Here is a 13,511-nt window from a genome sequence, read left to right on the forward strand (position 1 = left end):
AAACATATCAAATTGGGTGTCCACAACAATTTTCAAGGTGTAAATAGAATTGAAAAAAAAAAAAGGCATCAATATCCCTATGGGTTCAACTTACAAGACCCATGTTTGACAGGCTTTTCACTTATTGGGACAATGGGCACATAAGCAGTGAAGCCCAATTATCTCCACATAAGCAATGGTCCAATAGGCATCCATTCCACTCTTCGTATAAAAAAAAAAGAAAAGAAAAGAACAGTGTAACAGCCGACGTCGTCTAGGATTTGAGCCTAAACCCCTCAAAAACCCTCAATTTTCTTCGCTCGACAGTCGACAGTAAACACAATACACATCCATTACCATCCATGAATGATCAGAGAAACCCTCCAATTCTTTGCTCACCTGCGAAGAACCTCACAGTTCCCAAATCCCTTTACCTGCAACAAGCTCCTCCATAGCCTCATTAGCTCCAACTGTGGTGAGCTATCTGTGAAAATTTTCTCCCACTTGCTCTCCAAAGGGTACAATCCTCACCCCTCTTCGTTCAATTCAGTTATCTCCTTTTTATGTAATTTGGGTCACATTAAATTTGCCCGAAAGCTCGTAAATTCGATGCCGAGATTCGGGTGCTTACCCGATATTGTAACTTACAATTCTTTAATTGATGGGTATTGTAAAATTTGTGATATTGATGAAGCTTGTTTTGTAATGGAAAAGATACGCATAGGAGGGTGCAGACCTGATTTGGTTACTTTTAATACATTGTTTAATGGGTTTTCTAAGGTTAAAATGAAGAAAGAAGCACTTGTGTACATGGGTTTGATGTGGAAGAGTTGTTCACCAAATGTGGTTACGTATAGTACTTTTATAGATATGTTTTGTAAATTGGGGGATTTAGGTTTGGGTTATAGGGTGTTTGGTGATATGGTGAAGGATGGGGTGTTGCCGAATTTGTTTGTTTTTACTTCTTTGATTGATGGGTATTGTAAAGCTGGTAATTTGGAGGTTGCATTTGAATTGCTTGAGACAATGAGGGAATCCTTACTTCTTCCAAATGTGGTTACCTATAATGCTTTAATTGATGGGCTTTGCAAGAAAGGGATGTCAGAGAGAGCCGAGCATTTGTTTTCTAAGATGTCGGAAGATGGGGTTGAGCCTAATTCAGCTGTTTACACTTCATTGATAGATGGACATTTAAAGAAAGGAAATGTAGGTGATGCCATGAAGTATGTGAGTAAAATGCACAAACAAGGGTTTAACCTTGATGTAGCTGCATATGGGGTTATTATCTCAGGCCTATGTAAAAATGGTCGGTTAGATCAAGCAATTCAGGTTATCGAATATATGGTTGGGAGTGGGCTAGCTCCAGATAAGATGTTGTTGACGACCATTATGGATGCATATTTCAAAGCTGGGAATTTAAAAGCAGCTTTGGCTGTCTACAAGGAATTTTTAGTGAGGGGGTTCGAACCTGATGCTGTGACTCTTTCAACCTTGATGGATGGCTTATGCAAGCATGGGTGTCTGAAGGAGGCAAGAGACTACTTTTGCAAAGAAAAGGCCAATGAAATTTTATATACCGTGCTTATCAATGGGATGTGTAAGGAAGGAAACTTAATTGAAGTTGAGAAGGTCTTCAGGGAGATGTCAGAGGCAGGGTTTATACCAGACAAGTTTGTATACACTTCTTGGATCGCTGGACTGTGCAAACAGGGTAACCTGGTCGAAGCTTTTAGGCTCAAGAATAAACTGGTTAGAGAGGGCATCATACCAGATCTGTTAACTTATAGCTCACTTATTTTTGGTTTAGCAAATAAGGGACTTATGATTGAAGCAAAACAGGTTTTTGATGACATGTTGAAAAGAGGAATTACTCCCGACTCTGCAGTCTTTGATATTCTGATTAGAGGCTATCACAAGGAGGGTAATGATGTTGCCATTTTAGATTTGTATGATGAAATGAGAAAGAGAGGGCTTGTAGTTACAGGAGGTAAGGTAGACGGAGAACATTAGTTTGTAATAGCATGTGTAAGGCTTCATTGCTTCCATATGATCCAGTCAATTCCTTACAATACGAAATTCTATCTGCTGCTATATTCCTTTCATATGAGGCTATTTGTCACAGTTAAAGTGACAGACAAAGTGCTCTGCCTAATCTACATTTCAATCAGGAGCAAAATTAAGGTTATACCTCTGATCTTATGTATAGCTTTGCATGTGAAATTGTTTGACATCATCTAATTTACTAATTTATATCATATTTTGTGTTGACAGCTCTTATTATAAGCTCAAAGGAATGCTTACCACTATGGCATGGCATTTCAATATGTGTGTGGGGGGTCAGGACTTACCATAAAAGGAAGAGGAGAATCATGATGTTGGACATCAACATATGTGATGGTAAGACCATTGATTCTAGAGCAAGCTCTTTCATCAAATGAAGGAAATGGCTCATTTGGTTATGCTACTGGTGTATTGGCAGATGCTTTATGGGATCAGAAATGCATGCAAATATAATAGCAACTGCTGGCATGGCCATTAATATTGCCTCATTCAGCTGAACACCTGGCTACTGCCATGGCGTTACAAGCTCTCGTCTGCGTAAACAGTTGCTTCTCCCTCTTCTACAACGTTATCTTTGGGAGCCCAACACTCCTATGATTTCTATGCAATTTTGTAAACATTTGTTGGTTTCACAGTGTGCATTTGGCTAGCGGCCTAGCGTGTCAACGGTCTGTGTCCAGCAAATTATGCAATTGTGGAATATCTATTACATTTAATCTATTTATGTGAATTATGAATTCCCCTAAAAAGGAGTCAACTTATGAATTATGGATTAAACTTTCATTTAACATAATTTCCAATTATCAAAAAGAATAAGACGGTGTAGTCAAATTTCAGCTTTCAACTACATTACTCAATTCGGACCTTTATTAAAAGGAAAGAAAAATACTACTTAACTCCATTATCCTTTTCACATTTATCATATGTCATATTTTTAGACTAGACAAATTATTAAATACGATGAATGTGTATAGCGTATTAGCATTACTTGAGGAAGAGGAGTAAAAACAGGTAAAAGGGACAAATGTGAGATTTACACAATTACCATACTATCCTTTCATTTTAAATCAATTATTAATATATATATTTTTTTAAAATAATAAAGGTATATTTGGTATTCCAACCCTACCTTACCTAGAAAAAGAAGAAAACAAGTATATAGAAAAAATAAAAAGGGCAATTGTAAGTTGTAAGATGGGTTGTGAACATCAAGCTTTACAATATTACATTAATACTCATAATACATAGGCGCAACAACTATATCATAACCGTTATTTCCGTTTATCTATCTCTCTCCCTCTCTCTCTGTCTCTCAGATTCAATCTCTGCACCCAAACTCACATCAAAATATCACATCTTTGATCCAAGCAACCCAATGCCTTTAATCTGATCCCACATTGCCTTCTCAGATCCAAACCTTCCCCTCCCACGAACTCACATTTTCCTCTCAGATCTTCATCGCTTTAATTTGATCCCAGAATGGCCAGATTGGAAAGCTTGATCGGCCTGGTCAACAGAATCCAGCAAGCCTGCACCGTTCTCGGTGATTATGGCGGTGAGGGCATGTCGCTCTGGGAAGCTCTTCCTACGGTTGCTGTTGTTGGAGGCCAGGTCTTCCACTTCTACCTCTTCATTCATGTCCTCTTTATTATTTTTTTATTTGGATTTTTGTTTTTCAATGCTTTCATATGTTCTTTTGGAAAATAGAGTTCCGGGAAGTCTTCGGTTTTAGAAAGCGTGGTCGGAAGGGACTTCTTGCCTCGTGGATCCGGTAATTCTCGTTTTTCTTCTTTTAGATGCTCGCTATTATGTTTTTTTTTTTTTTTTCTTTAGTTGTGGTTATGTTTACTTGGAAAGTAAAGAGAATGCGCGATGTAATGTGGGTTTTTAATTTTTTATTGTTTATCTACGATCTTCTTCTTAGTAAAACATTTGAAGCTCATTTCAAGCAAAGCTATATAATTTGCACTAAGCTCGGTGGAGTGGAGGCTATCTTTTCAAGCATCCCAGATTGATATAATTTCAAGAATTAACTTTTTATTTGTTTTTTTTTTTTTTTTTTGCCAATAACTTTTTATTGTTTTCATTTGGAAGTTTTCCTGCATTTCTAAGTAGCCAACAGAGGTTTTGAGCAAATTTTGCTCATCATAACTGCTGATGACATTGCCATTGTTAGTCATGATGTGGGTCGTAGTAGTTTCATGTTGCAAAATTCTGTATTATTTCTTATGCTATCTTTCTTTGATCGCAAGGTATTGTGACAAGGAGACCGTTAGTGTTGCAACTTCATCAGACGGATGAAGGACGGTCTGAATATGCAGAGTTTCTTCATGCGCCTAAGAGGAAGTTTACCGATTTTGGTATGTCAACTTTCAATGAGAGGTGCATTTTCTCTTGGGCTGATGTAAAGATGAATTTCTTGAGCTTATGACAATTGCATTTTATGGATAATTACGTAATAACCATAGGATGGTAGCGGGTTTAATTACGTTGATATGGCCCCTTTGTTGTTTGTTTGGTTTTTTTAAGTACATAGTGAATGTCCTTACCTATTCACATAAACAATGGCTTTATTTCTTCTTAGCTCTTACACCAAACACTGAGCATCCCTGTTTTCTTATGCAGCTGCTGTACGTAAGGAGATTTCTGATGAGACTGATCGTATAACTGGGAAATCAAAACAAATCTCCAACATTCCAATTCATCTCAGCATATATTCTCCAAATGGTTTGTATTTTCATTTCCTGTGACAACCTTATGGATGGAAATCATTTAATTGAATACTTTTCTTTCTTTTGCCTTATTTATTTTTATTTTTCCCTCACTTCCAAGCATTTGCTTAAACTTTGGGGGTGACATGAAAGTACGTATAATCTATTTACTTACCAATCAGAAGGCATACCTTTTTCTCCAATAATTATTCTTAAGTGTTCTCCTTTTTCTTCGAGCACTTGTCCTGGGCCCTTCTTGTTTGTCAATTTCATGCTTTAACAATTCCAGATCTGTTTTCTTTTTTATTTAGTATACACTGTTATCCTTTTGTTGACTGATATTGTTAACATTACCTGTTGGTTTGAATTACATGGTACTGAAGTGTATATTTTGTGTGGCAGTTGTAAACTTGACCCTTATAGATCTTCCTGGATTGACAAAGGTTGCTGTAGGTAATCTCTCTCTCTCTCTCTCTCTCTCCAGTTTGGTAAGAGTTTAGTGACAATTATTTGGCTTTTGCAGAGGGACAATCAGAAACCATTGTTGAAGATATTGAGAATATGGTCCGTTCTTATGTTGAGAAGGTGAGGATACTTTTTTTTGGGTTAAATTGTGATGAGTAAATTATGTGGACAACTCCATGAGGTTTAATGCATGATCAACTTAACTTACAGAGTTCACATTGAATTCGAAAAATTATTTGCCCGATCGAATATATCATAGGTTTCTTATTTTTACTAATACTGCACTCAATCTAATGGACTTCTCTGATTTGTAGCCTAACTGCATTATATTGGCTATATCTCCTGCTAATCAAGATATTGCCACGTCAGATGCCATCAAGCTTGCAAGAGAAGTAGACCCTTCAGGTAATATAACTATGCCTTGCCTGGAGAGGCTACAACACTGTTGTCACCTTAATTCATTGTGTATGAAAAAAAAGTGCTTTGCTTACAAGCTAAAATACTTATTTTCTCTTTTTCCTATTATGTTTGCATTTTTAGGTGAAAGAACATTTGGAGTGCTAACAAAGCTTGATCTGATGGACAAGGGAACCAACGCTCTGGATGTAGGGATCTAATCATACTCACTGCATAAATTGAGCAGACAATAAAAAGTTACTTGTTTATAGAAGTGCAATATTTAAACTTTCACCAATTCATGGTTGTTAGCTTTTGGTCTTTCATGAATATACAAGTGCAATACTTGAATATATAAGTGTGTTATCAAATCCCTTACTTCTGGTGGTGGCCATAACATCAAACTAATGGCTACTCTATATGAATGTTTAAGGTTTTAGAAGGAAGGTCGTATAGACTGCAACACCCATGGGTTGGAATTGTGAACCGTTCACAAGCTGATATCAACAAAAATGTTGATATGATTGCTGCTCGTCGGAAGGAGCAAGAATACTTTGAAAATAGTCCTGAATATGGACACTTGGCACATAAAATGGGCTCAGAGTATCTTGCCAAACTTTTGTCTAAGGTCTTCTTAGTTTATCATATTGTCTTTATCTGCCTACGGTATACCTACATGATAATCTTATTGAAATTTTCTGTTCCATCTCATCTTTCTTATTTATCAGCATTTGGAGGTTGTTATTAGACAGCGCATACCTAGTATTCTTGCCATGATCAATAAGACCATTGATGAGCTTAATGCAGAGCTTGATCGTATTGGCAGGCCAATTGGCGTAGATTCAGGGGTAACAATGTTGACCTTGTGGAGTCAGTTTTCTCGTTTATTGAAAGGTTTGACTTATTGTGTTATTGTATGTACAGGCCCAGCTGTACACTATTTTAGAATTATGCCGTGCATTTGATCGTGTATTTAAGGAACACCTGGATGGAGGGTAAATTTCATGACCTTTTTACAACATGTATTGACCATTGAAAGAGAATTACCATATATTTATTTTTGATCACGACCATTTATTTACAAGCTGTCAACATAGATTAAGAAAACCCTTGAAAGAGAATCACTACCCTTATTACTTGCTCAAGGTTTGACTATCATGAACTTATGATGAGTTCTGAGTTTGATTAGTACATTTCTATTAGAAAAGAAAAATTAGGTTTCTTACTCATTTCATAATATATTTGTATAAATTAACAATAAGTTGCTACTTCAGGCGACCTGGTGGAGATCGAATATACAAAGTATTTGACCATCAACTACCAGCTGCTTTAAAAAAGCTCCCGTTTGATCGTCATCTATCTTTAAAAAATGTCCAAAAAGTTGTTTCAGAGGCTGATGGTTATCAACCCCATTTGATTGCTCCAGAACAAGGATACCGAAGGCTCATTGATGGAGCCATTGTCTATTTCAAAGGACCAGCTGAAGCCTCTGTGGATGCTGTAATTTTCTTATTTCTTTCAAATTCTATAATTTATACTAAAACTCAAAAGTTCTGACACATGGAATACTCAGTTCAAGATTTTCTTTTTCTTTAACTTTTCTTTCCATCTATTGTATCATTTGTACTGTTTTATAACATATTCAAGGAATGCTTCTTTGTTTACTTTGGGAGTGGTGCATCTCTATGCTTGTCTTTTATAAGTTTTCTTTGATCTATAATCATCACTATATGCCTATATGCCTATATGGTGTATTATTCTGTATTTTTTATTCTATTGCTAAGATATAGTGAATATCAACTTCTCCTGTGGTTATCTGAATATTTTTTACTCCATTGCTTTCTCACAGGTGCACTTTGTTTTGAAAGAACTGGTGCGGAAGTCCATAGCTGAAACAGAGGTAAATACAATTTTGCGTGAGATTTAAGGAAGTGTTATGAAAAATCAGTTTTACCTGTTTATAAGTTGATTCTATCTGCACCAATTCTTCTACTTTGCCACAAGTTGGGCTCAAGTCGACTAAGTTAAAATCTTTTATATCTTTTTAATCCGGAGGGCTTTCTACATGACTTTTTGATGCCCAACAATCAACATCTAGATGGAACTTATTTGTACTGATGCTACTTTATGGCAATTGCAGGAATTGAAACGATTCCCTACCCTTCAATCTGATATAGCAGCAGCTTCCACAGAAGCATTGGAAAGATTTCGTGACGAAAGCAGGAAAACAGTTACACGGCTGGTGGAAATGGAGTCTAGCTACCTAACGGTGGAATTTTTTAGAAAGATTAATTTTGAATCAGAGAGAACTCCAAACCCAGGGGACAAAAATGCGGACAAAAATGCAGAGAAAATTGCAAACCAAGCAGCAGCAAATATGGACCGTCTCGGAGATAGTTATCTCAGGAGGATTGGTATGCAAGTTTTCTGCTCACTTAGTCATCTCACACACACACATACATATCACGTACACTGTCATTGTTCCATGCCATAGCAAATATTTCGGTACCTGTTTCATTAAGTTTTTATTTGTTTTGTTTTCTGCTTGTAAGAAAACTTTTGGATATTTAAAAAAAAAAAAATCTAGGTTGAGAAATGCTGAAATGGATTATATTTGTATCAGCAACAAATGTCAACTCTTACATCAATATGGTTTGTGACACACTGAGGAATTCGATTCCCAAGGCTGTTGTTCACTGTCAAGTTCGAGAGGCCAAGAGAGCTCTGCTCAACCTTTTCTACGCTCAAATTGGGAGGCAAGAGGTGAGGTTTTCTCTTTTCAAAGCCAACTCTTTAATTTTGAAGAGAAGTTGATGATGTAAAACCATGTGTTCCATTGCTTGGGGTGTGTGTGCAGAAGGAGAGGCTTAGTGCAATGTTGGATGAGGACCCAGCACTCATGGAAAAGCGAACAAGCATTGCTAAGCGGCTAGAACTGTACAAGTCAGCTAGAGATGAGATTGATTCTGTGTCATGGAAATGAAGGAGCCCCATTACACTGATGCTACTAGAAGTGCATCTTTTACCACTCAAACTCAAACATGACGAGACAGATATCACCATTACCAGATTTGAAGCTGCCTATTCTTGTTTCTACTTCAAATTAATAAGAAAAACCCACAGCCACAGCCACAGACCACAGACCACAGACCACAGTTGCTGCAAGAGCTCAGATTTGAATTCGCACATGATTCGAACATAACTTCTACTCAGAGTGTACATTGATAATTTCATTCTAAATAGTTTTGGTTCCTACCAAATGGTCATGTCTCATGACTCATGCACAATATTTTTCCAATATAAAAAATTCTTCGGCCGTGGTTTGTTTATCATCATTATCATCCTTATCATTCTCATCATTTCAAAGGGAATAGTATGTTTGATGAATTCGAACACGAGACTTCAAATCAGCCTGTCAATAGCACGATCATGTGACTCATCTCTCAGCATATAAGCATCAATTAGCAACCTTCCCAAACCCAAAAAATAATAATAATAATAATAATAATAAAGAAAAAAGGGCGAGATCAGATGCTTTTGGACTGCAGTGGGCATCACACGGGTCACTGATGAGGCCTAAATTCCAGTTGCCAGTACGTTTCTTAACTATAAAAATGTGATATTTATACTAAAAATTATACAAACACTTCGGGGTGAAGGACAGAAAAACCAATAAACACCGACTGGTACAATCAGTTATGAACAAATAACACACTACTACATAAGTTGATATACAAAACTTTGGAATTTATATTGGTGATCGAGTACCATTTGAGACCGATTAAACAACTAGTCGATCATATAAAAGATAGTGAGAAAACGTAAACAGTGCATACACATTCATATCCCATGCTCGCAATTCCAATGTACATCCCAAATAAACCATCCAAGAAGATGTGATCTTTACACATTCTGGTACAAATCTAAGCAAAAACACATACATCAAAGCACCCATCTAAATATAAAATTACAATCACACGTTAGGTGTTTCAATTCTAGCACCACAATATATAAGATCCCAAGCCTCTCCACCCATTGCCATCTAATTTAACATGGTATCAGAATGGTTAATCCGTGTGTCAATGTCAGGCCGAATGGCCCCATGTGCTCCACATTGTCTAATACAATTGATCTGTGTTTAACTCGGTTTGGTCACACATAAGGAGCGTCTAAAATCCCACAACAAATTTATCACGTAACCAAAATAATCTTGTCATAGATCTGAGTCCTGCCTGCTTGCTAAGCACAACTCATGCAAGTCATTAAGTATCCACTCCTCACCTGTGTTCCCACCCAATACCAGGACCCTCATTCCTCCAACCACACAAGTGCTATGACCCCAAGCAAATTTAGGTGGTTGCCCTGGAACGTTGAGAATTCTCCATGTCGGTTTCTCTTCCGAAGGATCCAAGAGGAAAAGTTGAGAAGGAGAATGCAGCCCTGCAATTGAACCGCCAAATGTTATAATCCTTCCACAAGGCATGCTGACAGCGACGTGATCAAGTCTAGGAGGGGGAAGTGCGGCACTCTGGCTGCCTATGCTGGTGAATGCATTGCACTCCAGTTGCCTCCACTGAGGCTCTTCATCTTCCAAATCAATGGTATAAGTCTCACCTGATCGTAACTGTAAGTGCCCACTGTTGGCAAGTCCACCAAACATGAGAATCTTCGACCGACCATAAACTGAAAGTGAATGTCCCAACCTAGAAGGAGGAGCCCATGATGTTGGAATCTCTCTCCATGTTGGTTTGACCATAGTGAGATCCAATAAGTATGTGTCACTAAGAAGTACCCCAGCATCTGTGCATCCACCTGACACAACTAATTTAGAACCTTCAACTGTGCAAGAGCTATGCCAGGATCTAGGGAGAGGGGGAGTTCCACCCGTAACTTCTTTCCACGTTGGCTGCTTGGCATCCAAGTCAAGAACAAACACATCATTAAGCAACCCTTGCCGCCCACATCCTCCAAAAACTACCAACCAAGAACCATTCAAACATGACAGAGTGTGGCCCCAGCGCCCTGGTGGTGATGATTCCACAGTTATTCGACGCCACTCTGGATTGGCAGCATCAAGATTGAGAACAAATGTGTCATTCATTGGCTGCATATCAACTCCCTCGCCTCCAAACAGAACAAGTCGATTTCCAACAGCACAAGCACTGAAATTGCACCGTGAAGGCTCCACGGCACCTCCAACCGTAAATTTCCTCCAACAAACAGCCTCAAGAGTTGTCAGTTCTCTAGCCAGACGCCCCCACCCTAATTTCTTAGTCATCAGTTCCAATGTACCAGTGACTTCTTTTCCCCATGCATTTTGACATACCATCTTCCTCACATGCTCATTTTTTGTGAGTTGACGGATTCTTCTGCAGACAGACCCAATGGATGCCACATCCCTGGGAGTCAAGTGTGATAAGATGTTGTGAGCCAAGACTTCATCAGAGAGCAGAAGAATCCCACATATTTCTTGTTGCAGGGTGAGAGATGTTTGTCCACTAATGAGAGAATATTTACCGGATTGATCAGACAGCTGACTGCATGTCTCTTTGAAAACTGGATATGATACACTGTTCAGATCAATTTTTGTTTCCGAAAGCACTTGAATGCCTATGATGTGTGTGACAGTTCCATTATCATCATGTATAGGTTTCAGTCTTAGGCGGTTCACCATGGGAGTGCCATCCTTCCTGAAATTAAGAAGCTCACCTTGGAACTCAACTCCTTCATCAATACACCTTCTAATTTCAGAAACAACAACAGGATCTACCAGAGGATGCCGTCTTTGAGCATGAGGGTCCCTATATTGTAAAAATCGACTGAAACAAAATATTTGGCTAATTGGTTAAGACAAATTTTGAACATATCAATAAGTTATTATATGACAGATATGCTTATGAAAGCACAACTATAGACATGGACAGTAGTATGTGAATCAACTCAATAAAACTTCAAACAAATGCAACAAACTGAAAAGTAATCTACAGACTCTTGAATCATTGCGTGATAAATCAAAACTCACCACTATTTTGGATACAAGTTCATAGTTCTCCAGTTGACTATCATGGCATCACAACAATCACTAGAAAGCAAATTTTGGAATAGATGTCTCCCTAAAAGATGGCATTTTGAAAGTCGCAGGAAAGTTTTGAATTGTGAGCAGAAACTAATAATTCTATATGGTAAAACCATAGTTCCAGGCCCCTCGGGCTTATATGTGAAAGAATGCGGTCACCTGCATTTGGTCATGCTCAACCTAACTCAAAGAATTAGATCTGAGCTAATTTCAGAATTCCCATAAACACACTGTACGGGTCTTTCAAACTTAAAAAGTCTACTAGGGGATTTTTCAGAAGAGTACTGAATTACTGATATCACAAAATGGTTATTGCATTCAGCATTGGAAAACTTATTAACCCCAAAAATTTCTATAACTTGGATGAGGTCCTCATTGAATTAGTATCTTTTGGGATGTCAAAATCAACATTGCTCGTAATCTGAACCATCTTGAAATCAGAGTAGAGCAACGAGAAACTATCAGTCATCCAAGATAAGATCATTAATCCTACACATAGTTTAAGCTGGCAAAGAAATTTGAGGGAATTTCTTCAACTACCTTCAGCAAACAAAATTACATCATAATGAGACAAATTCTACAGTTTGACTTTGAAGCAATCTTTCATTGTTTTTCACTTTCATTGTTTTTCACTTTTTGGAGCAAGAGCTAAACTTTGCTCTACATTTGTAATTAAAAATGAAACCCAAACCTTAGTTCCTTACATATTTCAATAAATTCTCTTTCAAATAAAATTTAAAAAAACCCCAAAAATCAACTCTCTTGCATCATTTTCCAGAGAGTTTTCTCAGAAAGCAAACAAATAAATAAATAAAAAAACAGAAAAAGTAAAAAGAAATCAAAATGGCTACCAGTTTCGACCGAGGACATCGTAAGCACAATAGCCGGTGGAGATCTCGAAGACTTTGTTGACATAAATGATAGGACAATCGGGCTCCAGAGCATCTGAGACCACAAACGATGTGGGTGTCATTGGGTACATTATCCTCCCTGGCCTCATCGGAAGCTGACTCTCTTCTTCTTCTTCTTCCTCTTCTTGAGGTTCCTCGTATTTGATGTATTTTAGCCTCTTCCCGAAGCTCTGAACCTCCTCCTCCTCTTCTTCTTCGTGGTTCTTCGCCATGGCCATAGCAGCTTCACAACACTCTCTCTCGCTCTGTAAAGGACGGTGTTTGTGCGCGTGTAGCTAGCTAATAAATATCTCATTTTACTTTTATTTATAGCTTCAAGTCTTAGAATTTGTCTAACGAAAATGCTCCGTTTGCGCATCTTATTTGCGAAAATACCACCAAGATATTTATGAGCAATCCCAGCAACTCTGCAAGGATTAAGGCAACAACATAGGGGAGTGGCAACTCCGTAGTTTAAGAAAGTTTTGAGGGTGGAAGTAATAGCAACAGTCGACGTAGGTGGGATGGGCAACACGTGTCTAGCGGATATTTCCTGGGAAAATATCTAGTCCTAACTTGCCACCCTATAGCTTCCACGTCATTGGGATTGGGTTTGTTTTGGAAGATATTTTCGTTGCGTTGGATCTGGGCTTGGGATTTGGCGTTGTCGGAGTCGGGAATTCGTGCCAAGTTAGGATAGAGATTGTTGTGCAATAATTTTTTACACGAATTAGGTATAAACGGTCACTATTGATTTTGTGTTCCATAAAAAAGAAAAGATCAAATTACAATTTAGTATCTCAACTTTATATGTTGTTTCAATTTAGTATCCCAACTTTAAAATCTTGTAAAAAAGTACCTCAATTTTTATTTTGTATCAATTTAGTACCCCAACTTTAAAACCTTGCAAAAAAGTACCTTAACTTTTATTTT

The 13,511-nt window shown here is 37.8% G+C and overlaps 3 protein-coding genes across 3 annotated transcripts; 2 read left to right on the plus strand and 1 right to left on the minus strand.

The window, feature by feature from the left end:
- Window positions 1–313: 313 nt before the first annotated feature.
- On the plus strand, window positions 314–2,603 carry LOC147295655 (Tetratricopeptide repeat (TPR)-like superfamily protein). The gene is made up of 2 exons (XM_086234039.1): window positions 314–2,160; window positions 2,251–2,603. The coding sequence occupies exon 1, from the start codon at window positions 346–348 to the stop codon at window positions 1,987–1,989; it is 1,644 nt and encodes a 547-aa protein (XP_086090165.1). The 5' UTR covers window positions 314–345; the 3' UTR covers window positions 1,990–2,160; window positions 2,251–2,603.
- A 717-nt stretch (window positions 2,604–3,320) lies between these two features.
- Window positions 3,321–8,949, plus strand: DL1C (DYNAMIN-like 1C). Its single transcript, XM_086234609.1, has 16 exons — window positions 3,321–3,651; window positions 3,748–3,811; window positions 4,293–4,400; window positions 4,666–4,767; window positions 5,154–5,204; window positions 5,275–5,336; window positions 5,531–5,621; window positions 5,757–5,821; window positions 6,046–6,240; window positions 6,341–6,460; window positions 6,537–6,607; window positions 6,887–7,112; window positions 7,462–7,512; window positions 7,753–8,026; window positions 8,236–8,375; window positions 8,470–8,949. The coding sequence occupies exons 1-16, from the start codon at window positions 3,520–3,522 to the stop codon at window positions 8,593–8,595; spliced, it is 1,878 nt and encodes a 625-aa protein (XP_086090735.1). The 5' UTR covers window positions 3,321–3,519; the 3' UTR covers window positions 8,596–8,949.
- A 508-nt stretch (window positions 8,950–9,457) lies between these two features.
- Window positions 9,458–12,865, minus strand: FKF1 (flavin-binding, kelch repeat, f box 1). Its single transcript, XM_086230361.1, has 2 exons — window positions 12,540–12,865; window positions 9,458–11,431 (listed from the first exon to the last, which is right to left on the minus strand). The coding sequence occupies exons 1-2, from the start codon at window positions 12,815–12,817 to the stop codon at window positions 9,826–9,828; spliced, it is 1,884 nt and encodes a 627-aa protein (XP_086086487.1). The 5' UTR covers window positions 12,818–12,865; the 3' UTR covers window positions 9,458–9,825.
- Between the last annotated feature and the right edge of the window lie 646 nt (window positions 12,866–13,511).

This window comes from Dryas octopetala, chromosome 2, assembly GCF_963921425.1.
Source record: "Dryas octopetala chromosome 2, drDryOcto1.1, whole genome shotgun sequence".
Classification (NCBI taxonomy): Eukaryota; Viridiplantae; Streptophyta; class Magnoliopsida; order Rosales; family Rosaceae; genus Dryas; species Dryas octopetala.